Here is a 25,937-nt window from a genome sequence, read left to right on the forward strand (position 1 = left end):
TTGACCTCACCGAAGCAATTTCCAAACAGTGAGCTCAGGTTAAATTTGATTAGGAATTCATGTAAACTCTCTTTCTGCTTTTAGATTAATGATTACAATAGCTTCTCCCGGCGTCGTTTCCTTTTTTTATTTCAATTTTCGACGCGTAGGTCAATTACTAAAAATTTACCTTTGATATACAGGCGTAGAGCAGGAAAAAGCTGCTCGAATCTTAGGACTGAACTAAAAAGCATGCTTAATTTTCGATAAGGTTAAACTACACTAGAAATATACCTTTTCACGGTTTGTGACGCCATCTTGGGGGGCCGCCACTGAGTATATCGGAAGTATACCTTTTATTGTGATTACAAGTGGACTGTGAATTGATGATTTTTATGTAATATTCTAAAGATCTTATAAACTGTTCATGTAGCAAAAAATAAAGTGGTATAGCTGTGCATTTGATTTATCAAAGACTGGATGGAGATATAAATCTGTGATCTTCTTTACAGTCTTTAATTAAATGTACAAATTGATTTTAAAAAAAGGCTAAAGAGAAGTCGAAGAATTGAACTCAAAATAACCAGCTAAATGGTGCTAGAAAGGTACATCGTGAACAGACCTTAAACACATTGACTATCTCTGTCATTCAGCTGCTCGAGATCCTGGAATATAAAGCTAATTTTTTGTTCCTTTTTTTCTGCCCAAAATAATTGCAACTACAACTAATTTCTTCATCAACGGATGTTCTTTGCATGGAAGCCATCAGGTCATAATTTTTGTGGCTAAAAATTCCGATAAATCTCGTGGTGGGTCCGTGACACCTGAGTTGCTTTGAATAGAAAATAGTAGTTTTTCCGGCATTAGATGACATTAATCAAGGTCAGCTGAGAGGAGACTGCGTTTGGGTCCTATCTATTAGTCTTAAGGATGACCGCCGAGAATATTGAAGGCTGAGAAAGATGTAAAAGGCTGCTACATTATTGATTAACGAGCCTTTGGCAAAACCAAGTTTTATCCCCCTGCTCCCCCTTTTTAGAATCAGTTCGAGTTCTTTCAGGATTGTAAGTCAAGCGCTGTGAAAGACACCATATACCTTCGTTTAAAGAGTTTTACGGCTCACGTTCTTTTATATGAAACTTATGCATTTGCATATGATCCCTTTTTCATCAGGGCTCTTATCAGAAATGAAAAGGAACGAAGCATGCTGCATAACGAGTGGATTAATTAGGCCTTATTAAGCCATTTTTGTTTCAAATCTTACTAATTCTCAAGCTAAACTTTGGTGAAGCCCACACACCTGACCACTGCTGAGGAATAACCTTCATTTAACATATGGAATATTCACTGCAAAAATAAATTTCATCTGCCATCAGTTACAGAAAGGAATGGAACAAGAGCCTATTGTTAGAGAGCATATTGTTCGTTGTGTAACTTCGACTCCAAAAAAGAATAAAAGATCACAAGGTTCGATCAGCTTGGTTGGCTAACATATTTATTCTGGCTAATGTTTCTCGGAATCACAAACAATACACGAGTGTTGAGATTAGAAGATCCTCGCAGCTAAGAACACTACTGAAACTAGTAGTTGTAAGTAGGACCTGAAAAAAATATGTGAATTTTCATATATCTAAATCTTCATTCACTCGGATGTTTATTTGTACCCAATTCATTGACCAGCTCCCAGTTGGCTTGTTAGCTCAATTGGTAGAGCGCTGCACCGGTATCGCAGAGGTCATGGGTTCAAATCCCGTAAGGGCCTGAAATTTTTTTCAGGTCCTACTTACAACTACTAGTTTCAGTAGTGTTCTTAGCTGCGAGGATCTTCTAATCTCATCTTTCCACCGCAGTGCAAATATGTGAATTTTCATATATCTAAATCTTAATACACGAGTGTGTTTCCTTTCGCTCTGATATCGAAATCTGCCTTCGCGATGGAGTCTCTCTTGAAGAATCTCGAAAAACATGTCACTTGTTCCATTTGTCTGGATACTTACACCAAGCCAAAGACCATAGCTTGTCTTCATACCTTCTGCCTGAAATGTTTAGAGGAACACGCTTTGAAAACTCAAAGACAAGGACAATTTCGATGTCCCGATTGTCAGGCACAGGTGAACATCCCAGAAGGAAATTGTTTCGAAAATTTGTTGACTGGTTTTCTGCAAAATAGTTTGTTGAGTCTTCTCGCTGTACGACAAAGTAGCGATAAAAGTCAGATTAGCTGTGGTATCTGTAAGAAAAAGAGAGCCGAGATCAGCTATTGCTTCGCTTGCGAAAAATTACTGTGCCGTGATTGTGTTAATGCACACGAATTGTTTCGAGAGATTGCCTTTCAAGGACACAAAGTGACGGCAGTGAAACAGTTTCAAGCCGTAGATTACGAGGCCTTGTTAAAGCGTCAGTCCTTTTGCCCACAGCCTTACCACGAGAGAGAGGTAACCAGGTTTTTTTGCCTTGAATGCCAGATTTGTATTTGTCAAGTTTGCATAAACACTGATCACAAGAATCATAATGTTGATCCGCTTGAGAAAGCAGCGGATGCCGAGAAAGCAAGCATTATGGCGGCAGTCGAGTCGATAGAACAGAAGAAGAAAGTCTGCGGCGATGCGATTAAAACTTTTCAACAAGCTGTTGTTGAGCTGGAACGAAATATTACCATTGCTAAACGAGAGGTTTCTCAAACAGCCGAGGAAATGATCGCGAAGGTTCGAGAACACGAGCGGGAAGCCACAAAAATCCTCGAGAATACACGCGTGTCTAGAATGGAGAAAATAAACTCTCTAAACGAGCAAGTAAAGTCATTGATCAAACAGCTCGATCAAGCAGTTCAGTTTGCGAAAAACCTGGTCGAGAGAAGCTCAAGTTCAGATGTTATGAAAAGTAAGAAGAGTTTAGAGCAGCGATTTGGAGATCTCGACAAGGCCACAGTCCCTTCGCTTCCGGTTAGCTCATTCGTAAAGTTTTTCTCGACTAATGAACTTGACAACGTAAACCTAGGGTCAGTGATAACCAACAAAACAGATGTACGGTTGTCATCAATGGAAGCTCTTAATGAAAATCTCCAAGCTGGTCTGGAGGCAGAGCTTCTCATTTGTTCAAAGGGAAAGAGTGAAGAAGAGCTTACAAGTAAATGCCTGCGCGAATTTGACGCCAGGGTGCTCATAGAACCCGCTGAAGATGTTGCAAGTTTAACAACTTTTAAAAATGAAAATGATGATTTCCACGTGAAGTTTGTTCCTAAAGTACCTGGCACTTACAACATGACAGTCAAGATAAATGGCGACAAACTTGTTAGCAGTCCTTTCAGGGTCCACGTGAAGGAACGACGGATTCATGTTGTGGGCGAGATAGTTCTAAAAAGAGGAATTTCTATAAGTTCAAAAGGGATTGCTGTCAACAGCAAAGGAACGATCGCTGTTAGTGACGATGAAAAACACTGCATCCTAATGTTTGATAAGGATGGAAATTTTGTGCGAAAATTTGGCTCTTATGGAGAAGGGCCTGGGCAGCTGAATGATCCAACTGGAGTGGCATTCCTGAATGATGACGAGCTTCTGGTGATAGATGACAATTATGGCCGAATTCAACAATTCAATGTACAGACAGGGAACTTTGTGAAGAGCTTTGGAAAGAAAGGGATTGAAGACGGCGAATTTTGGTCACCCCTAGGAATTTTCATAAATGATGAAGGGCATGTCATTGTAGCGGATTACGATAACAACAGAATCCAGGTCTTGGACAAAGATGGTAAATTCGTGTTCAAATTTAGAGACGACGACCCTGGTGAAGTCGCACTTCATGGATGCATTTATCACCAAAACAAGTTCATTGTATCTGACTGTGGAAACGATTGTTTGAAAGTGTTTGACGAATCAGGGAAGTTCTTACACAAGATTGGAGAAGAAGGCGAAGCTGATGGACAATTTTTTTCTCCATGTGGTTTGTGTGTTCAGAAATATGGCCATCATCACTATCTTTTGGTGTGTGACGCAAATAATAAACGCATTCAGCAGTTTACAATGGACGGTCGTTTTATTGGCAAAACTGTTACTAAGCTAATAGAACCGATAGCCATAGCATCAACACCAGATGGTCGTTTTTTGGTTAGTGACTATGGAGACAAAAAAATTCATATCTTGAAATAGACGCTCGAATGTGTTTTGCAAAAAGGAATAATAATGTGGGAATGGAAAGAAAGTCATCACTTTTATCATTACACCGGTAATCAAATAGTTTATACTGATTTGTTTTTTTTTTCCTTGAGTATGATTTGCTTAGAGATCTTACAGTTGCCTGGGATGTATGTATTAAAAAGCGGACTAACGCGACCTTCCACCTCCTTCCGTAGCTCAATTTCTAGGAGTGCATGTATCAGTTGAGAACGCTATCCTCTCCACCGAGTGTATTGAATTCTCATTGGTGGATATCGATCTCCCTTCGTCCCAGGTTCCTTTGTCAATATTTTACTCCGGAGAGAATATCGTAGTTTTAGCTTTTCTTGTATTTTGAAGAATTCTTTTGAAGAATAGGACTATAAAACAACTGTTACTGTGGAAATAACATTCCAGTTTTAGATTGTCTGGTATCTTTATGAGTGAATTTTTTTCAATCTGTTGAACTGGACCAGAAAACTAGTTCCTTAAAGAAATTCACGCATCTATAGAGATACTTGCAGTATAAATTTTCGTCTTTAGAACTAGAACATTAAGAAAGTAGACTTGTTCAATTCTGGTAGACCAGTTTATTTGATTATAAATTTGCCAAATATCTGTTACGATAAGTGTAGATATCAAAAGATGATTGACTGATATTTTGACTGAGCAAAGCTTCATATGTACTGACAATGCTTAATTATTAATGACATATTGCAAGCATGCCATTACTTCTGATCACAAACAGACCGTGAATTTATGATTTAAATGTAATATTTTGAAAATCTTAATAGAATTTGCATTGTTTTAATGAACTGTTTACATAGCAAAAAAAAATGGTATAGCTGTGCACTTGATTTGTCAAACACTGGATAGAGAAATAAATTTTTGATTTTGTTAACAGTCTTTGCCTTCAGTAATGAAATTACATTTAAATAAATTAAACATACAACTCGATTTTCTCACAAAAAAAAAGAAGACTCACGAGAAATCGAAGAATCTAAATTGAAATGCCCAGCAAAATGGTACTGGAAAAGCAAATTCTGAACATTGAGTATCTATAGCATTCAGCTTCTCGAGGTCATGGAATATAAAGTTGATTTTTTGTTCTTGTTTTTCTGCCCAAAATTAGTTGCAACTACAACTAATTTATTCATCAACGGATCTTCTTTGCATGGAAGCCATCAGTTCATAATTTTGGCGGCTAGAAATTCTAATGGACCCATGACCGGCCTGAGTTGCTTTGAATAGAAAATCACCACAGTGTAGTTTTTGTTGAATGACAATAATCAATGCTACCTGAGAGGAGTCTGGGGCTGGGTCCTGCCTATTGGTGATAAGGATGACTGTGAAGAATATTGAAGCCTGAAAAGATATAAAAGGCTGCTGCTATATTATTGATTAATTAGACCTTGGTGAAACTTCGGTTTTATCCCTCCTGTGAACCTCTTCGATGGGCCATCAGAATATTAATTTTTGACCAATTTGTTCCCATGTCACTCATATGTCAGAAGTTACACTTTGTAAATAAGAAATAATTTCTGATCATTATACGTAACAAGAAAAAATAGTTATAAATTTGTAGTAATTACAAATTCTTTAACTAAAATGAATGGTTAGAGGAGACTTTGAGATATATGACTAACTTAATACGTGGCAAACTAATCATTGTGGCGTAATTTGAATTAAAAAATGGTTTACTCCAATAGAAAATTTGTTACATTTTTTTTTTCTGTGGGCATGGGCCACAAATACATGAATAAACTTTAAATCATGAAACCTGGGGAGGAGGGAGCGGGAGAGAAAGGGATATAAGACAACTGGCTAATAAATGAAAAAATTTTGGAAGAGAATTGTAACGAAACCATCCGTCCTGTTTGATAATATTTGTATGTGAACGAATCTGGAAGGACGATTTTAAAATAACCGTTGTAAAAGAACAAAAGGGGTGCTATCGTCTCTTGTAAAGGTGGATTTGTTCATCGTGGTTATGTGGTTGCTCGTCGTGAGCTCTCTTAAAGAACCTTTGATCATTTGTGTCACGATATAGAGTAACTATCAATTTCAGAGTAAAACTATCAATATTAGAAGGATTGTCTTTAGACCAAAATACATTCAAACCCCCCAGCAGCTTTCGTAGTAGGTGGCCTGTCATCAAATTCCCCGAAATCCACCCCCATAAATATTGTTAATTTGACCACTCTTATACATTCATTGCCACCAAATGGATGCAGATAGCGTTTTAACTTACCATATAGCTTACTTTACCGTAATTCGCCTCTTTTTAAACGCTGAGCCAGTCATTTGATAAACTGTAATCAAGAAAAAGAGAGGTTTGACGGTACAATGGTTCAAAGGAATTTTAACTCACAGAGTTCACTGTTATTTGGAAAAATAAGTGATAAGTTAGAGCTGTGCATTTTGTGCACAAATACGGTGTTTTGAAGGGCAATTCAGCTGTTAAAGCGAAGGCCTTCGTTTTCCCGCGCGTTTTGTATTAATCCCATCATGCACTGCGCTACACCAGATGCGCCTGACTACTATTTTGCGAGGAGTTGTAAAATGTCTGTCGAAGTGTCGTGGACGATGCTTAGTTTGAAAAATCACTGTTATTCGCGGCGCCTTTGCGGCGCCTTTCTAACTTGGTATCAACAGCTGTCTATAAACGTCTTGCAAGCAACGTTTTTCACTCGTGTAAAGCACATATCTATGGCCTACTTCGTGCAGATTGATCCTGCTATGAACAAATGTATTTCGGTTTCCATGAGAGACACAACTTCCAAGGAAAAATGTGAGCTCAGTTGTTTACCGATGACAGCGTTTGATGGGTCATTTATTCAAGGACTGCGTAGAAAGATGTATCCGGTCGGTTGTAGAGTTATAAAATGCTCATTTGTCATGTTCGCTCACATAAACGTCCAGTCCTCCTTTAGATGAATTATTATTATTATTATTATTCAGACTGTGGTTTTGCCGCTCTGTGAGGAAATTTTACCGGACTACAGCGTGAATATCCTTCTTAGAAAAGCAACGGGCCTGAGCGACCAAACATCCTCGATGCTAAATCGTTGATTAGCTGTCGCATTCACCTTCATATGGGAATCTCACTCTTGACGTGTAGGTTGTTTACATGGTGAGTGCTTCACACTATATTTTACCTTAAAATTTATGAGGAATAATTTGCCTATGATAGCTTTTGCTTGGATAACTTAAATTTAAAACGGGATACTTTCTAAAACACGCGTTACATAATTTTGTTCAAGGATCAATCTAAGGTGTTGTGTGGCTCTTTTACCAAGATCTTTATATATTGTTATACCTTTTATATTTTGGCGTGACTTTCACGGTAGCATTTTCAGTCGGCAGTTTTCCTTCCTAATTCTGATTAAGGGTGATGTAATAGATCAGGGTTCTCAATAGGATTTGTAGTAGGTATGTACACAACTTTATGCAAGCATCTTTGCCAAATGAACATGAAACAATGGTTGGGACAAGTAGACCATACAGTAAGGTATTATGAATCCCAATCTAAGAAGCGATCAATTACCAGATACCTTTTAAAGTTCCTGTAGAAACTGCAATTATATTATTCCTAACTATAATAATAAACATCAAGTTCTCTTCCACTGATCCTACTTATTGTTAATCACAGTTTTACTTTCATGTTTGGTTCAAAATATTGATCTGAAGAATCATTGTAGTGCCTTTTTATGCCAAAACTTATCAAAAACAAAAGACATGAGACTAACAGGAGATACCATGTGTGATGATTTTGCCTGATGGTATTAAAGCCAGCCTCGCTTTATTAGAGTTAATATCTTCCTAAAATTTGTCATTTTATTGAATCATCATGTTATTTTGAATAAATCTGGGGAAGGCAAGTCATCTGATGAGAACTCAAAATAACTTGAGCACCTCAAGATGGTGGTTCAATAACAACAGAGTGATTTTAATTCCTGAAAACAAGGCTAATATGTCACAAGTTTCAACATTATTAATATTGACCAATGTTGTCACAGCTATGATATTGCATAGAGGTTCCAAAGATTAGACCAAAAATTAAGGTAGAGGTTTTTCTGGGTGATTTCCTTTTTTCTGGTATACCTGTGTTAGACTGGTAAAATGTTATCTTTCACTTTGTTTGAATTTGGACAAATTACAAAATATTTAATGTAGTGTTTAAAATGAATATGTAATCAGTAACATTGGTGTTCTTGTAATTAGAATGAGAAAGATGGTTAGTTTCGAGCTTGGCAAAGAAATGGAAAAAGATGTTTGTTTGTCTTGTTGTGAGTGTAGGACAAAGGTATACTGTACCACCGAGCCACAGAGGCTCTATGGAGAGCAAGGGCTGTTACAAATTTCATATACAAAATGTGATACTAACAAAATTGATGATCCTAACAGTATGCATGAGGCGTGTCATACATGAAATTCATAAAGGGCCTTGTTCACAATAGAGCCTCTGTGGCTCAGTAGTAGAGCATCAGAGAGTGGAATCCAAAGGTCTGAGGTTTGATTCCTTCTGGGACTCAGAATTCTTCCTTTGTCCCATGCTTGTGACAAGATGGTTGTTTGCTTGTTTCTAAATTTCTTTTCCCTTTTTTTGTATGAATTCAAATGTAATTTGCACAAACAACTTTAGTTTTTTTTGTCATTGAAGCCATTGTAAATAAATGGGATTTCATCAAAAGTGTTTTGTCTGTTAAGGAAAATTATTTTTAGTTTGGTTTCCCTAGTTCATCTTACAGTTTTATCTGTAGATTCCCCATTTATTTGTGGGGTCATTACTCTTTTGTTTTTTTTTTCTGTTAAAAGAAAGCTGACATTGTATCGCAGGATTCTGAAATATTTTACTCACTGAACCACAACTGAACAAGCATCACAAGAGAGATTTGATCATGACATCTGTCAGTGACTCTACAACTCGCAGATCCAAGAAGAAACTACCTAACATCCCTCCTGAGGAATTAGCACTGCATGGAAATGGAGGATCGTTGGAAGGTGGTGGTAAACCTCATGATTTGCCACCTGAAGTGCAGGCGCAATTTATCAGACATGTGCACAAAAGATCGCGTTCATTGACAGGGCTGGATACGATTGAGTTTGAAAAAAAGGTGCAAGCTGAAGCTGAAAAGGAAAATGTGGAACCAAAACCTTTACTTGAGCAAAGTTTAGCAGCACCAAAACAGGAGCAGTTGATTGGAAACCAAGATGAGAGGACAACATTTGCTCATTCTTTGCCATCAACTCCAGGTATGATTGCAAAATGATGAGGTTATTTTTTTTTTCATTGGGATTATAAGGAACGCTACTTTATGTGTAAAGAACAAGCTTTAAACTGACTATTGTGGAAGTGACTTTGAGTTTTGTTACTTCCCTTGAATGTGATGCTAGTCCATCAAAGTTTTACCCAGGTCTTTTATCAGGCCTCCCTGAGAGTTATCTGTTGCCTGTGTATACTTGTAAATGGAGAGAGACACTAAGTTAGTAAGGAGACTTGCCCAAGAAAAGAACACCTGACCTTGTCAGGTCTTTAACATGCGTCTTTCAATGCTGAATTCAGCACATAAACTACCCGGCGTGGTGGGTGTCAACATAAGATGTCCATCTACAATACTGTCTTTGTAGAGAGCTTTCATTTTCATTTTGATGAAAATTTGCATTTCACCTTTTCCAACTTTTATTTTTCAGTTTTTAATCGAAAATCTAGTGCAAGTTCAGTGAAATCAGCAGATGACAGGGGGGAACTTGTAAAAGAGCTTAGATGGCACTACAAACAGTATGTGAAGACAGCAAGACGGAACAAAGAGAGGCTTGCCAATGTAAGTGTGGTTTTAAAAAAGCTGGAGGGGAATTTGATTTTTCTTCACAAATTGAACTAGATTCATGCTCTCAGATTTGTCACTAGAAAATGTAACAACAGTTTGATCTGAAAAGAGAAAGCTGCTGAATTGAATCATGCTTAAGGTTCATAAGAAATTGCAAGGCAGGGAAAAAGTAGATTCAAAGATTTAGATTTAAGCTGTTAAAATGGAACTTCCAGTAAGTGGTAATCACCAGAAAACCTTTTTCATGTATGCACAGGCATACACAAAAAAGTTTGTTAGTTCATTCCTAACACCAGGTGGTTATGGATGTTTCCTAGAGCTCTGGTTATAGATTACATTTAATTTGCAAATTAGTTTTAATAGCTCCAACTGGTATGAGCAAACAAAAGATAAACATCATTTTTATATATAATGTTGCAACCATGGTGGGTTCTGCTGGCAGTGGAAGCTGTAATACAAGTCTTACTTATTTAAAATTGTTTTCATGAGATCACAAAATTTGAACTGTTTGTTTTTATATTACATCAAGGTAGCCAATGTTAGGGATGATAACAGCAGTATCCTGGGTTTAGGAGGAATATCTCTAAGTGAGGTAACACTTCTTTAAACTGCCCAAATTTGATCAACTTGTCTGAAAAACTTGACTTTAATTGGAAGAAAGCCTTTCAGTTAAGTCATCTTTGGGATTTAAAACAATCAATAAACTATTTTGTGTTGTTTATGTATGCACCATTCTTTTGGATGCAGAAGTTGTGATTTATATTTTCCTTTGTTTTAAGATTTTTATCCAGTTTAAGTTGTGCAAGTTTTTCTTTGTCATAGAGTACATTTATAGAGTTGAGACCAAGAAAAATTGAACCAGCGTGACATAAAGAAACTTTTGATTATGAGGTTGACCTATTAGGAAATGTTAGTTTTAAACATGAATCAGAACTTGTTCAATAGACTTTTTGACATCTTTTTGCATTTTATTTAGTATTCCTACTGGTTAGATGATAATTTAAACAATAATGTTTATACTTCTTGTTTTAATTTGGTGATATTGCTTGTTTTGCAGGGTAGCCATCAAAATGCCAGTACCACCAACAGCTCTGTAATTCAGACAAACAGGTGTGACCAACCAAAATGTGGCAGACCTGTAGACATTCTTGAACGTGTGGCAGTGGAAAATCATGTGTTTCACAAAAGCTGCTTTGTTTGTGCAATATGCAACTCATGGCTAAACCACTTTAACTACTGCTTTGTTCCTGACCATGACAAGTTCTACTGCATTCAACACTATCAGGATATTGAGAATGCCAGTTTTGGATTAGGAGAAGATATCCGTCATGCAATGGGTATAGGACCAGGAGTACAACAGCAGTTTAAATTTACACCAGGTGTGTTAAGTACATATTTTATAATGCCTCCCAGCATTTCTGACAAATCACAATCAATTATCTGTTTGAAGATAATCTGCCATATCACAAGTAGATTGGTAGGAAATTAGATGAGAACAGCACTAAATACTTTAAAAAAGAATTTACTTTCCATGCATAAAGGTCAAACTAACAACTTCATTTAAATTGTTTGTTTGGGGTCAGATGCTATAGATGGTAGCAAGGACACCAAAGGAGTGGACAAGGTGCAGAATTCAATCAGAATCATGAAAGAAAAAATATCACTACTTAGCAAAAGAGGAAAGAAGCTGATAAAGAAAGAGAGGAAACTGAAGGCTAACCTTGGCGAGTTTAAAGGTGATGAACAAATATACATGTTCATTTTCACTTGAATTTTTGTTGAACTCAGTTATAAACTGAGAGGGAGAATAAGAGATAACTTGATCATGTCAATAGTTCATATCTTTGAGTCTTTGTGATACATGTAAAAAAGTATCTGTAGTAAATTGGTTAGTCTGCTTGATTGATCAAAATTCCATGTTTTTAAATTTGTATTCAATTTTTGAGACACTATATGATTCATAGGAATATTGCATAGGGTTGTTTATTGCTCATCAGTGGTTACATACTTGTACCTTTTCCTGGCATGGTCCCTCGAAAGTTGGATAACATATCCTGTGGTTAGGTGGCTTTGCAGTGAATAAGTATAATTATGAGAGATTGTAGTTAATAGCACTATCAATCCTTTTGAGCAACTGTGACCAGGGATGGTGTTTTGGTTAGAGTACCCCTTAAAAGAAAAGAAGCACATATTCTATCTGATATAATTATATATTATTGAATAGCCTCCATTTAAAGGGGAGCACAAAAAACCCTTAAGGTACTTGTGATGCGATGAATTATAATTATTTTTTGTTAAGGTTCTGATTCTGAGAAACAAACACTATGGGTTGAGTGGTTTAGTGCTGTGCAGGATAAAAACAGTACAGTCAGGAGGGAAGCAGAGCTCTCATTCAAGTGAGTATCAAAAAATACTTTTTTGCTTGGACTCACCCTGATTACATTTATTGCTTTAAAATATATCTCATGCTTTAAACCCTGAAACTCTCAGAAGTGACTATGATGTAACTTCTCCCTAAAATATCCACACATTGTCTAGCAAACATGTAATGAGAATACTCAAATTTATCAGTTACAAGTTATCTTGATCTAACACCATATTTTGGCAACTAATTTACAAGAAAATGTGTAGTAGTAAGAGGGGAGAATTAACAATCAGATCTTTGGAGTTGACGGGTGAAATAAATATTTATATAATATTTACCACAATTTTAAAGATTTGTGCCCTCTCATTATCTAGGGTCAGAGAGCTGGAGCTGGCAGAAAAGTACTCTCGATTGGAGAAAAAGCTGAGAGAATTAACAGAAAAAGATGGTATGAGGTTGTTGAAATTTGTGACAAGATGCTGTTATTGTAATTTTTATTGTCATGATTAATGTTATGGTCTATTATTGATAAATGTAATTGTTGTTGATGTCCTTTACAACAAAAGAAAAGATTGTCATTTCTGATATCTGAACTGTTATCTTTGTAAATGATTAATTTAGAAAATATAAAGACAGAGTATGACAAGTCTAAAGAAAATGAATTACTACAAGAGATGCTTGAGGTGGTTGAGAAAAGAGAACAACTGATATCTGAAGTAGAAAATGCCAAGAAGAGGTAAAGTGCTAGAGTGCTAACAACATTAAAATCAATGTCAGTAATAATATTGTCTTGTAAATTTTGTTATAAGTATGCTTTTAAGGTAGGAGGCACTATGTTAAGTTGTACTTTTCCAGGAAATATAGCTTGATCAACAACAGTTAACCCTTTAACACCCATTAGTGACCAAAACAGAATTTCTCTTTACATCGTCAATACAATATCAAGCAGACAGGTGATGAGAACAAAGAAAAACAATCAATGAGATCGTTAGTTGATCCAATACCAAATTCTCTTGAACAACATTACATGAATTTTATGGCAGACAGTAAGGAGAATTAATAATGAGATCTTGGGAGTGAAAGGGTTAAGTAAAATTTATTTGATCTCTTGGCAGGTATGCTGAAGAAGACAATGAAATAGAGAAAGAAAGAAGAGATGCAGGTCAGTATGGTTATGAAGTGTATTCTTTTTTGAAGATAAAATTTAGACTAAATTTTATCAAAGTTAAAGGCAAATACATTAATGAGGTACATGTACAGTAGCTCTTTGTCCACTTCTTGTTTGTCAAATCCATATTTGCGGGATTGCTTTTTTTTTGGGAGTGAAAAGATCAGATGACCTGGAGAAAAACCTTTCAAGTAAGGACAAGAAGCAACAACAATTCAGTTGTTATGTGATGCCAGGATTAGGAATGGAACCCAAGCCACAGTGGTGAAGGGAATTGTTCTCACCACTATGCCATCCCTATCTGGTTAATTTGAGAGAGATTTAGGAACGAGGATGATTTTCACCATGAGGAAAATGATCCACAAAATTGTCCTTTAACACCTTAACGCTTGAGATGTGATTGTTAATTCTCCCCCCTTAGCTGTTACACATTTCCTTGAAGATAAGTTATGAGAATTGAGCATTAGATCAAGATAACAACTTCTACCTGATATGTTTGAGTATTCTCACTACCTGTTTGCTGGATAAAATATGGGTATTAGAGGGAGAAGTTGCATGTTAATCACTTCTGAGAGTTAAAGGGTGGATAGGTGTAGAAATGCAATAGTTAATTAATTACAATAGGCCTGTTTAGTTAGAATTTCAAACACATCTTTTCATATTCAGGACTGAATGATCCTGATGTTGTAAGGGAGGTGACTGCTGTTGGAAAGGATGCCCAGAAAGTATCAGAAGCTGTCAAAAAAGCACCAAGTGCCGTCAAAAAACAATCAGAGTTTATGTGCCCTGGATCTTGCACTCTGCTTTGATACTGAAGTGGAGTAAAGAAATTAGAACTTTAAACTTTTGTCAATTACTACTATGTTAAAAGAGTTAAAAACTTCTGTGATAGTTTTAAATTACAAAGTAAATGTAATTCCTGGAAGTTTTATTTGAAAGTATTATCTTGCATAGCATTATGAAGTCATGGTCAAATTATTAAAATTGCTGTCATACAGAATTGAAAAAAAATTAGCTCTCAGCAATTAGTACCTGTAACTTATTAGTGGCAACAACACATCTCTGTCAGGCAGTCAAGTCCAAAGGATCTCTCTAACCATCATGTAAAATCAAGGTATAAATAATCATGTAATCTATTGATATGAACACTAGCCTCTCTGGGTTACCAGTTACCCCTCAAAGAATTACATTTTCTTTCCATTCTTACTGAAGGCTTTCTTTACTCAGTATGGTATTACTTATGACTGCCAAATGAAGCTTCTGTTGTTGGTTATATGTGCATTAGGCATCATGATACAAAGTCTTTCATCATGTGGTGTTGCATGGTTAAGCCATGTTGTGGTTGTAGCTCAAGGTGATTCACATGATGGTTGTAAGCAAAGAATCCTCAGGCGCTAACCCCAAAGACACTCTCCAGAATTTTGTAATTAATAGTTTGTTACTTGATGACAAACAAAATAACAGACAAATAACCAATAAAGTATAGGACTGTTGTAGTGCATCTGTATGTTATTTTGGTTAAGTAACATACAGATGCACCATGGCTGTTGCCATGGTATGAGTGAAAATAAATAATGGAAGTGTTGTGATCTTTATGTATTAACTGAAAACTTAATTTTTATGGTTTGTTTATCTGAGGAATTAAAAAACAGCTGGCTTGACTTTATGTGTCGATGTGGAAAGGGTACTGTGGTACTGAAAGAAAGAAATTCAGATACTCTTTTCCAATCTTAAGCTTACAGGAGATGACAGATAATACATATCTTTTCAACATTTTAATTTCTGGCTGATGCTTGAATGCCATTTCAAATACAAAATTAAATATTTATCCTTTTATAATTACAAACTGTACTGATGATGTACAAAATTGTTAATTCTAAATCTTCTATTTACAAACTCTCAATGGAGGTGTGATCTCTCTCAGCCAAATAAAGGCAAAAAGATGGATGTGCGATTACAACTAATTTTTCTTTACAAAACTTGGGAACAGGGATTGTTGTTTTGTAGCTAAACTCCACGATTTTGAGCAATAATTACCTATAAGGCCATTACTGATGTTTTCTTTATGCGACACATAAGAGTTTTTATAGTGACAATCAAAATTACTTTGATGATGGACACATAGTTATGAGAAGTTTTCACTGTTCATAAATTTGTAAAAATCGTGTGGAGATAAAATTTATGTCCACATGTCATCTTGACATTCAATGATGATTTTGATCAAAAAATGAAGACTTCTAAGTTACAAATCATCATCAATATTGTGACCTTACAATTGTTGTGGCCAGCCAGAAGCTTTTATTAAAAGGGGGTTTTTCTCTAACCGTTATTCAAGATGGTTACCAAAGTGATGGTACTAAACCGAGTTCAAGTCAAAAAATTTAAATACTGTATATATATATATATATATATATATATATATATATATATATATATATATATATATATATACATATAGATGAAAAAGAACTTCTTCTAGTGACTTAGATGCCTTTTAGAGACTGGCAGATTCCTCTAGGCAGTGGAAGATAATCTATTTGGTCTTTACCAACAAGCTTTGTTATGGTCATTCTGCACTGATCCTGCAGTGAGACATATCTACATGTACTGTCACACAGTTCTATCTCGGAGAGTGTTGATGTAGATGAAATAATTGGGTAGAGCTCTGATGCTTTGTTACACAAGCCTGTGAAAGCAAGTCCTAAAGACCTTCCATTTTTGAAGTAAGAAAGAGTTCCTGCATCCATATCAAGAAGAACACCGATCACAGTTGAGTCATAAAATGGCTCACAGTAACTTCTATACTGACCATTGTGCCAAACCTTGCCTTTATATGATAACCCCCAACTCTGATCATCCCTTCCAATCAAATCTACAAACTCAAAGTCTGCTGTTTGAAGCAAGGCCTCTTTCGTGCCAACACCAATCATCATTGATGTGCCAAACACAGAACTCAGCTTTACCTCCCAATAATGCTGCCCATGTGAGAAGGCCTTGGTGCCACGGACACCTGCTGTTCCCGTGCTCTCAATGACTGGGTCAATGTAAAAACAGGCCACCTTATTGTTTAGGCAGAGGTATACCGAAGGGGATTTATCCTCACTACTCCACACCCACTGCTCATGGAAGGTATCTGACCAAGGATGGAAGGATTCTGAATCTTCAATTGGTTGACTAGATAATTTTCCTGTAAAAAGAACAAAAGTTTTGAAAAATTTATGACTTGCATAAATAGTATTTATGACTGGGACTACCCACAAGTTATGCGCAATTCAGTTAGTTGCACATTTCATCATGAGATAAGAACTAACTGAGGCTAAAATCACCCTGGGGAACCTCAGAAACTTGTGACAAATGTTCACTGTCTTCTTGTAAATGACTAGGTAATCCTTGTGAGGATCCACCCCCATTTAACAGTGGAATAAGTTGTCACTTTTTCCTGGGATTGCACAATGATTTGGATTGTCCTGCATTGATTTCGTGGGAATGTTTGTAACAAAGAGCCTTGAAAAAACTATGGTCGAAATGTACTCGTACATTATTGTGTGCGAAAATAAAGGGTAAAAAAAACGAAACACACGCAATTTGAGACATGATCGAGTTGATCATCAGTGTGCTTCATCTCCTCTTTTAAGGAACAAATCCCAGCTGATGGTTTTAATGATTCAACATATTACCGCTTTGGGATGTTATCACTGATTTTGTTCGCACAGGCAGCAAATAACAAAAATATTGTGTTTAGTGGTGAAAGAAAAAAATCAAACCTTTCAACCTGATTGCGATTTAAAATTGTGCAGAGCGTGAAAGATAAATAGAGCAATTTTTGCAAACAAATACAAAAAGCTTGCTTCAAACGCTTACTTCAGCATACAAGAAATCGCACAATGCTTCGGTAGGCATTATTTACAAACAAATTGTGAGGAGTTTAAATTTAAAATATTACTAATGTCTTGTGTTTCTTTTTTTGTCACACCGATCACAAATTACTCTCGTTTTCAGAGAAAGCTACCAATTTCGACGCCAACGTTAACCACTGAATGTATATGGCTATTGTATGTATATAGAAGTTTTCAATTGGAAAGAAATGTCGAAGTACCTTTCAGTTTCGGAAGGTTACCGACCAAATCTACTACGATTGCTGTTTCGCAGATGTAAACACAACACAAAAATGCGTATAAAGTTAGTTCAATTCTGAGAATTATCTAGAAAAATTCTGCCTCTGGCACTTTTTCACTTATTAGTAATAAGTACTGATAGAGTTAAATCCCTTACCCATTTTGTGGTAATTCCACGAAAACTTTCACAAGATCTCGTAGTAATTTGCAAACTCAGGTGTTGTTTTCAACGTACGTGACTGCTCAGTGGTAATCCAACAAGTTTCGGGACCGTTCCTGAGACTGACGAGTATTAGGGCAAATTTTCTAAGAAAGTTTTTCTGCTGATTTTTCCCTACAGAGGTACAATTAAATTTTCAAGACACGCTTAGACGGTCAATACAGAGTCAACTTACAACTTGTACGCGATGTGCCGCGGGTCTTCCTTCTGTACATAAACAACTTTCAAACCCAGTGAACAACCTGAAATGTTCTCGTGACCTCCAGTGAACGCTTGTGATTGGCTATGTCAAACCCGGCAAAACCGGAATGGCTTGATTCTGAGTAACAAGGAGAAAAAATAAACAAAACGGACGTGACAATTCGTTTGCCTGGGATGGACAGGAGTTGAAATCTCTTTTTCGTAAAATCGTGAGCCCTTAATAGATTTATTTACAGCTTCAGATTTTTCTGCAGATTAATACCATCGAAGTATCTCAAAAGATATATGATAAAGTTTATGTCCCAGTTGCTTTCTGCGGTCAGCCTCGCAGCCAGGAGCAGCTCTCTTCTTCTATGTATTTTGGGATGTCACGCAAAGTTCGAAAAAAAAACCCGAAAGCACTTGTGAAAGGATCTTGTTCTTCTGCATTCATTGCTCTTACAAAACTCTCCAACTCTTTTGACATTTTTCTGCAATGGATCATTAAAAATTTGCGGAAAACGATCTCGCCTTATATAGCTAGTGACGTCATAGCGGTTCCTTGATATTAGAAAGCGTGCAGAACAGAACGAATGCAGAAAGAAACATAATCCCATCTCTCAAACCAACAACAACAACAAATAAATGATTTCCGATGGGGGAAAAAAAATCAGATGTTTCGTGATTAGAAACCTATCCGTTTCGGAAATACGTTTGTTTCCCTCACAAGGGGAAGCTTCGGAACTAATTTTTTCGCGAGTGAAAATCACCGGCAGATTAGATTAGCACTAAGTTACTCCAGTGAGAAGAGCATGTCTAGTGAGCAGTCCTCTCATAGCTATCTTGTTGTGTTCCACCAGATTCCCGTTGTCTTGAAATACCTCTAGAATATCATCGTGCGACTCTTATCGTGTGAGCTTGCATCACCTAGTGACGTAACAGAAGTAAACAAATACACTCCTTTTTTCGCGTCCATTGTCCCTTATCTCCGTGAATTTGGACAATAAATTTTGGTTGCATTCGATCTAAAAATTTATCAAAATCGATTCTTCAAAAATTAGTTGTAAGGATATGCAACGTAAAAAACGTAAACACTTCAGTATTTGAAAACAAGTAATAATTTCGTGATTTTAGATTAGAAGAGAGACGTGCTTACGTGAGCCCGCGAAGAAGATTTTCGCACAGCAGGTTACGCCTTAAAGAAATATTGTTTATCAACGACAACAAACAGAATTCGATGAACCTTATCTGAACAGGTTATTGGTGAATAATTACGCGAAGAGAAGTCGTTAGAGTGAGAGTATTTATACCCTAGTTAATTGAGAGTTTTTTGTGAATTATGGCATTGGTTCACACAAGTTTTTACGCCAATCCTTTGGAGACTTCCAGGCTTTCACAGCGCGAACTTCTCGCGCGCATTTTCGGCCGTCAGGAAGCCAGCGAACATGTCCGCGGTATGGATTTCGAAGAAAACTCTAGCGATTCTGGCTCTGATCATGAAATGGAGGAATTTAATGAAGGTAAAGTCTTTCTATGTATTCTTTCTTAAGCATACCGTACTCCACATGGGAAAAAAGAGGGCGTTTTGTGTCTAAAAGCTGTGGAAGGTTTTTGTACTGAGTATGTAAACAACGAATTTGTTCGCCATTTGAGGAATAGCTGACGAGCGCTTTTTCATCATAGTATATTTTTCTTTCATAGCAGAAGCAATTTTGAAAGTTTTATTTTCACAAGCATGTACTTTCGTGTTTTCAAAACGTGTTTTTTTGTTTCTTTTCATGCTTGAAGGGAATAACAAGAAGTGAACTTTGTACGCCTTGATGCAAAATGTAAATTTCTCTCAGCTACGCACCAAAACAGCTGTCGCCATCGCAGTTGAATAAATTGATTTATGGTGTGAAAACTTATCTCTGAAGTTGTCTTGTATGTTCATATACGGATTATTATGCTCAAAAAGCGAAATGATTCCTTTCGTTCGTTAAAGATCGATTGCCTCGTGAAATAAGGTCAGATCTGTACTAGTTGTACAGAGCAGAGCTTGTTGGCCTTGAACATTATTGACATTTTTCTTCGTATCTCCCAAAACAAGTACGCTTTTTGAATTATTTGAAAGATATCTAAACTAGTTTTTCTGTTTTTCGGCATCAGCATGACAGTCACACACGGTCTTTTCTTTGCATGCTGTAATTCACGTGAAGCACTGAATTCTTTGACGTTAGTTTCATTTTCCAGTTGTAAAAGACAAAAGTGTGGTGCCAGAATTTCATTTTCTGCTGTGGCAGCACTTTCACTGGCTTCTGATCAGGAGCGCTCTTATAATTATTTTAATTATTTAAAAAAGAGTCAAACTTAAATCCTTTGTTTTCTACACCCCTCTGACATAACATCACTTTGCACAGTGATTGCGATTTTCCATGGCTTGTTTCTTTAAGGCTTAATGTAACTTCATTTCCGAGAGAAATTTTGAAACATTTACACCTTTGTGTAAGAAGTGAGCTGTTTTATTTAAACGGTCTTTGGGAATTAATTTAGTAATATCCTTAGTGTGTGCCATAAAATTTTTATGATGTTAGTTTGGAGAATTTGTTTTTTATCTCATCACTTGCGTGAAAAATCCATCTACAAAAAAAGAGGCTAGAGATCAAACTCTGTAGAAAATATGTTTTAAACTTGTTAAATAAACCACAACATTTATCTAAAATAAGAACTCTGAAACTTCTTAAATTTCCAAGCAAAGGGGTAACAAATTTATGCAAACGAAAACTGAAAAACTACTGACTAAAACTCCACAAAAATAAACTAAAATTATATGAAAAATGTCTACGTTAGTTATCCAATGTCGAGGTTAGAGTTCTTTGACATGATTGGCTAATTTGTGAAATGTTGCGCATTGTGCATGAATACAAAAAGAATACAGAAGGGGAGAGGAAGGGAAAAATTGTAACTTGAGATTTGAAAATGAAAGAGATTTTCTACAACTTGCATGTCTTGTATTATGTCATTACTGTAAAGAGAAATTATGACTCGGTCATTCATGGGAGTTTATGGGTTAATCAAAGATCCCACAACTTTTGCCATGTCTTTAACTGTTTATGCAAACAACTAACTTAAATTTTTTGACAGCATAAAACTTGTCTAGAAGACTGTGAACCCTTTAGCTACCAGATCAAATTTGTAATTCTCCTTACTGTCAATCATACAGCTCTTATAATTTTAGTTCAGAGAATTTAGTATTGGATTGACTAATTATCTCCAGATTGATATTTTTCTTTATTCATATCACTTATCTGGTTAATATTGTATTAATATTGTAAGGAGAAATTCTGTCTTGGTCACTCATGGGAGTTAAAGGGTTAAAGGAAAGGTGAGTTTTCTCTTATAGTACAAAACCAGCTCACAGCTGAAGGGTAACCATTAAAATATTAGTATGGTTTTACGATAACCACCCCCCCTTCCTTCAGTAAAAAGTTTTATTGAGTTTACTGCATGATTTCCCCTGAGGTCCTGGAGGTAATCTCCAATCATGGGGATGATTATTTTGCCATTTGGGAACAGTGTGATTCATATTCCTGTGTCTACATGATGAATTAACAACAGAAAAACTTTCAGTCTCGTCGATATCTATTACATTTCAGCTGCAGGATGAGAGCTGGTACAGCTAAAAGCACTTGTTGGTCGTTCCACTAATGGTTGCCTTCCTTCACCATGTCAAGACGCAATGTCTTGATGAAAAAGGAAGTGTTTTTGAGGTCTTAAGGTAAAGTGAAATTCCCATACTGACTTCAGTGTAATGTCAGTGTCATGATTGTGAATGTTGGTGGCTGTGTTGTGAATGTTGGTGGCATGGTTGTGGTTTTTGTTGTGGTTTTTGTTATCACTGTCTCTGTGAGTGATGTTTCCAAAAGCATGATTTGTTTTTTCAATGCTTGTTAAGTTTTAATTAGAACTTTATTATTATTCGTTTCATGTGGAAAAAGCTGTTTATTGGTTTTTTAAGGTTATGAGTTGTCAGTGATTTATTCAAATATTTGGCTACAAGATATTGCTGTGAAGTACTACTGAAAATCATAAAAGGGAGTCGAGAACATTAAAACAATCATGCTATATGATGTTCAGATAATATCATTATCAAGTACAGATGTTAGAATGTTTAATTACTTGAGAAAACTTAACTTAGTTGAAAAAAAATGAAAGTTTTAAAAATGGTCTTTTGAAGTTTCATATGGATGGTAGTTAAATCTGTGTGTTTACACGTGTTTCAATACTTTCATTCATTTTGATTAAGTGTTATTTTTACTCAGTATTTTTGCACTAGAGTCAGTTCTTTGTTTTTACTTGATGACATCAAGTCTGCTGAATGTTAAACAATTTTTTTTTTTTTTAATGTTATGTAACTCTCTTGATATGACATTGAGTAATCATGGTTCATTGCAAACTGTCTTTAATTTGGTTGCAATGTATTGCAAAGAGTACCTCAGTGATTGCTGTACTGTGTTGTGTCAATTTCATGGTTTTCAGTTGTATTGTGGTAAATGTGAGTATTGCAGCCTGTCTGAAGATGCAAGAAAATAATCGTATGATAATATAATTGTAAAATGTGGTTGACTTCCTTCCCCAGTTGAGACTTCATATTAGTCTTGATAAAAAAGGAAGATAGAGCTTACACTTAATATAGATTTAATCTGACTTTGATATCATAGTTGTGTTATCATGTCCTATTTAAAACTTTTTTTCCATTTGTTGTTGGTTTTGTGATGTGTATCTTAAGGACATAAGATTTTTGACCAGTGGAAGTGATAGAGATGTTATCATTGACTAAGATATATGAAGTATTTAAAAATCTAGATGCATCCATTGATGATATTCCAAGCAATGACCCTAATATTGGATTTAACTATTATTATAATGATATATCTCAGTCTCTAACATAAAACATAACATATAACTTGCATTTAATTCATACTTAAATGGTTGTTTTCTTAAAGTGTAACAAGATTGCAATCTTAGTCAAATATTTTTTATCTTTAATGTCTTTTTGCACATTGCTTATCAGATTTTGAGTGGGAATGGGATCCAACGACACTATCATCTTCAGTGTCCCTCACTCGAGGTAATAAGGAGGTGCTGTTCCACCCTGATTACAGCTGTGGAACTGCAGCAGCAAAAGGCTCCCAGCCCCTTTGTCAGGGGAGAGAATACTACTGGGAAATCAAGATGACCAGTGCAGTCTATGGTACTGACATGGTAGGTCATGTTCTCCTCTGTTGTGGACTGACATAATGGAGACAGAGCTACAAACGTGACAACGTGTTAATGGGGAGGTTGAAGACTTGACACACTCTACTGGTGCAAAATATCTTTGCACCATTTTCATACCAGTTCTTCTAAACGAGGAAACAACAAATTGACTGGACAAGACTGTGCAGAAACTTACAAACTGCATGTTTAAAAAAACATAGAATGTTTGGTTAGAGTTCCACTTCAGATACCATCAAATGGATAAACTTAAAAATGTTGTGTCACCGTTGAATTGCACAGTGCAACCACCGAACAGAGTGACTTACTAACACAACAGACCAAGTCAGTGCGTACATACATGACATACGATACAATGACTTACATGGAGTGAAACAAATACAGCTATTAAACAGTGGAATGACTGCAAATACAGACCAACAATACAAGATCACCAATGACTGATGATTTTTTGTATCCTTTTGACCATAGTATATTTTAAAGATTGCAAAATGGTATTTTTCTTATTGCAATATGTTATTTATGCAATCCATGCATTTTGACATGCATTTTCTGTTTGTAAGTCATGGTATTATGTACCACTAGTGGTGAATTGAATGAAAAAGGAGAGTATTAGTGACAAGAAAATTTGGTAACTTAAGAAAATTTAAATTTCAAATAATGAAAGCAAATCATCCACTTGATGATCACATTTTTTTGGTCAGATCATCATATTGCTTGAAATCTGAGCACCACCTATGTTCACCAAAAACTACTTTTCTGAAGGCTGTAGATTGTTGCCACAGTTTATGTGACTCTGAAGGACCTGCTAGATGTAAATTGAACAAGCAAATTGGAAATTTGCTTTCACTAGACCTTTTACTTGAAAAATACCTTGAAAAAAATTTTTATTTTAACATAGTTTCAAAGAGTATTGGGTTTTAAAATATTGATTTTTGAAATTGATTATTTAAGGGGTTGCATTTGTAAGTATTTTTGCTCTGTGTGAAAGAGTTAAATCTCCAAACTTTGGCAGGAAGAAAAGGATAGGATTTTTTTTTGTACGTCTAAGTAACAACATGATGCTAAATGACAATGCAGTGATCATTGTCCTTCTTCATTCTTTTGTGTTACTGATTGCTGAAGAGTAAGTACGCTAGATGTGGCACTTATTGTAAGACTCATCAAGTTATGTGTATTTTCAACTCTCAGATGCTAGGAGTGTGCAACAGTGACCTGGATATTACTCAATACAAAACCTCATTCTGCAGTCTTATTGGCAAGGACAGTAATAGCTGGGGGCTTTCTTACACTGGTAATTTTTATCATCAAGGGAAAGCCCAGAAATTCTCCTCAAGATTTGATCATGGCTCAGTTATTGGAGTTCATTTGGATACATGGCATGGGAAGCTTTCTTTCTTTAAAGACAATGAGCCACTGGGTGTGGCAGCTAATGGACTTAATGGGAAACCACTTTATCCTGTGGTGTCTTCAACTGCAGCAAGAACAAAAATGAGGTTGCAACGTAGTTCATCATCATCCTTTTCTCTGCAGTATCTTTGTTGTGCAGCGATTGGCAAACATCTACCAAATCTTGAAGCTCTTAAGGCTTTACCCATACCACCTGGGGTGAAACGACATCTTTGTAATGAACTTGATTGGATCTTCAAGGTCCACCTTCCCTCACAAGTGAAGAAAACCAGTGACACTGATTTGTGATGTCTGTGTTTTGGAAACATTTTAATTTGTATCAAGGATGAAATTTCATCATAAAATGGAAACGGTGTCTTTACTTCAAACTTTAGTCACACTGGGAAAAATGAAGTAGAACTGCAGAGCCATTGAAGGAAGTAATTTACTAAATATATTTTCGTATGATCAGAATATTGTCAATACTGAATGTGTATGTGTTGTTGTGCATCAGGATTTTCTAAAGAAGTTTAGTTAATTAGTGTGAAATTATCTAAGTGAATCTCACTCAAAAAAGCCACTGTATAGGATCTTTGTGTTATTACTGATAGTATTCTTTAGTCTACTTAGCTGGAAGCTACCTATCTTGCTAGGATGATTTGAAATACATATCCCAGGAAACTTCAAATGCACTAGCTATCACTACTAGAGATAAGGTTTAAATTTATGGCTGAGTGATTGCCAAAACTGAATATGTCTTGGGTGGTTACCTTGATCTCCAAAGTGTACATTGAATTTTTCATGTTTAAGTTATGTACGAAAAGTTTGAACAACAAGAAAATAGGGGCATGGACAAAGTTAGATATTTGTAGAGTTGTATTTATTATACTCTTTTTTTGTACCTATGCTTGGAAATATGTCACAGAGTATTGTAATTTATTTTAAAATAGATGAAAGATAGGAGAGATAATTAATGACAAGATGAAATTAATTGAAAGCTTGATGATTTTGTTTCAAATAGAGTTAAACAATGTGTATCTGGTTTGCATCCTTTGAGGAAAAAACTTCTTTTTTTTCTTGTTGATCTGTCTTTTTTTGGTGACCTTTTTTTTTTTTACTGTGCACTAAAAAAAACATAAAATACTTTGTTGAGTTTTTTAAATATATGAAGCCTTACCTTATGAACAATAAATCTAGAAAACAACAACAGATCTGGCTTGCCATATGTATAACTTGTTGTGACTAGAGAGAGATTAAAAAAGTAGATAAAACTGAAATACATG

General features: G+C 35.8%; 4 protein-coding genes across 8 annotated transcripts in view; 3 read left to right on the forward strand and 1 right to left on the reverse strand.

Moving 5' to 3' along the window:
• Nucleotides 1-15,155, forward strand: part of LOC113666169 (uncharacterized) — a 32,523-nt gene extending 17,368 nt beyond the window's left edge. Inside the window, exons 1-12 of one of the 5 annotated variants that reach the window (XM_089184856.1) lie at nucleotides 6,666-6,995; nucleotides 7,092-7,263; nucleotides 8,949-9,386; nucleotides 9,825-9,955; nucleotides 10,491-10,553; nucleotides 11,019-11,340; nucleotides 11,545-11,697; nucleotides 12,261-12,357; nucleotides 12,701-12,774; nucleotides 12,948-13,062; nucleotides 13,442-13,488; nucleotides 14,161-15,155. In XM_089184856.1, coding sequence (XP_089040982.1) covers nucleotides 9,032-9,386; nucleotides 9,825-9,955; nucleotides 10,491-10,553; nucleotides 11,019-11,340; nucleotides 11,545-11,697; nucleotides 12,261-12,357; nucleotides 12,701-12,774; nucleotides 12,948-13,062; nucleotides 13,442-13,488; nucleotides 14,161-14,303 — 1,500 coding nt within the window. In that variant the 5' untranslated portion in view covers nucleotides 6,666-6,995; nucleotides 7,092-7,263; nucleotides 8,949-9,031 and the 3' untranslated portion in view covers nucleotides 14,304-15,155. Of the gene's footprint in view, nucleotides 1-6,655; nucleotides 7,264-8,948; nucleotides 9,387-9,824; nucleotides 9,956-10,490; nucleotides 10,554-11,018; nucleotides 11,341-11,544; nucleotides 11,698-12,260; nucleotides 12,358-12,700; nucleotides 12,775-12,947; nucleotides 13,063-13,441; nucleotides 13,489-14,160 lie in introns of those variants that run through there. The other 4 variants (XM_089184854.1, XM_089184855.1, XM_089184857.1 and 1 more) reach the window with 4 other exon arrangements.
• Nucleotides 1,593-5,033, forward strand: LOC149038602 (E3 ubiquitin-protein ligase TRIM45-like). Its single transcript, XM_089184853.1, has one exon. It carries the CDS (start codon nucleotides 1,914-1,916, stop codon nucleotides 4,122-4,124), a length of 2,211 nt encoding a protein of 736 aa, XP_089040979.1. The 5' UTR covers nucleotides 1,593-1,913; the 3' UTR covers nucleotides 4,125-5,033.
• Nucleotides 15,156-15,254: 99 nt separating the features above from the next.
• On the reverse strand, nucleotides 15,255-19,006 carry LOC113666158 (SPRY domain-containing SOCS box protein 3). Its single transcript, XM_027181921.2, has 3 exons — nucleotides 18,433-19,006; nucleotides 17,767-18,148; nucleotides 15,255-16,681 (listed from the first exon to the last, which is right to left on the reverse strand). Exons 2-3 carry the CDS (start codon nucleotides 17,768-17,770, stop codon nucleotides 15,978-15,980), a joined length of 708 nt encoding a protein of 235 aa, XP_027037722.1. The 5' UTR covers nucleotides 17,771-18,148; nucleotides 18,433-19,006; the 3' UTR covers nucleotides 15,255-15,977.
• A 228-nt stretch (nucleotides 19,007-19,234) lies between these two features.
• On the forward strand, nucleotides 19,235-25,931 carry LOC113666147 (SPRY domain-containing SOCS box protein 3). The gene is made up of 3 exons (XM_027181911.2): nucleotides 19,235-19,529; nucleotides 23,063-23,253; nucleotides 24,457-25,931. Exons 1-3 carry the CDS (start codon nucleotides 19,349-19,351, stop codon nucleotides 24,961-24,963), a joined length of 879 nt encoding a protein of 292 aa, XP_027037712.2. The 5' UTR covers nucleotides 19,235-19,348; the 3' UTR covers nucleotides 24,964-25,931.
• The last annotated feature ends 6 nt before the right edge of the window (nucleotides 25,932-25,937 follow it).

Source organism: Pocillopora damicornis, chromosome 10 (assembly GCF_964200805.1).
Source record: "Pocillopora damicornis chromosome 10, jaPocDami1.2, whole genome shotgun sequence".
NCBI classification, from domain to species: Eukaryota; Metazoa; Cnidaria; class Anthozoa; order Scleractinia; family Pocilloporidae; genus Pocillopora; species Pocillopora damicornis.

Bases quoted from the DNA above. Each gene is read 5' to 3' on its own strand.
- LOC149038602 (XM_089184853.1), top strand. From the start codon at position 1,914: ATGGAGTCTCTCTTGAAGAATCTCGAAAAACATGTCACTTGTTCCATT.
- LOC113666147 (XM_027181911.2), top strand. From the start codon at position 19,349: ATGGCATTGGTTCACACAAGTTTTTACGCCAATCCTTTGGAGACTTCC. The intron at 19,530-23,062 runs GTAAAGTCTTTC...ATTGCTTATCAG, and splicing joins AATGGAGGAATTTAATGAAG to ATTTTGAGTGGGAATGGGAT. The intron at 23,254-24,456 runs GTAGGTCATGTT...TTCAACTCTCAG, and splicing joins CAGTCTATGGTACTGACATG to ATGCTAGGAGTGTGCAACAG.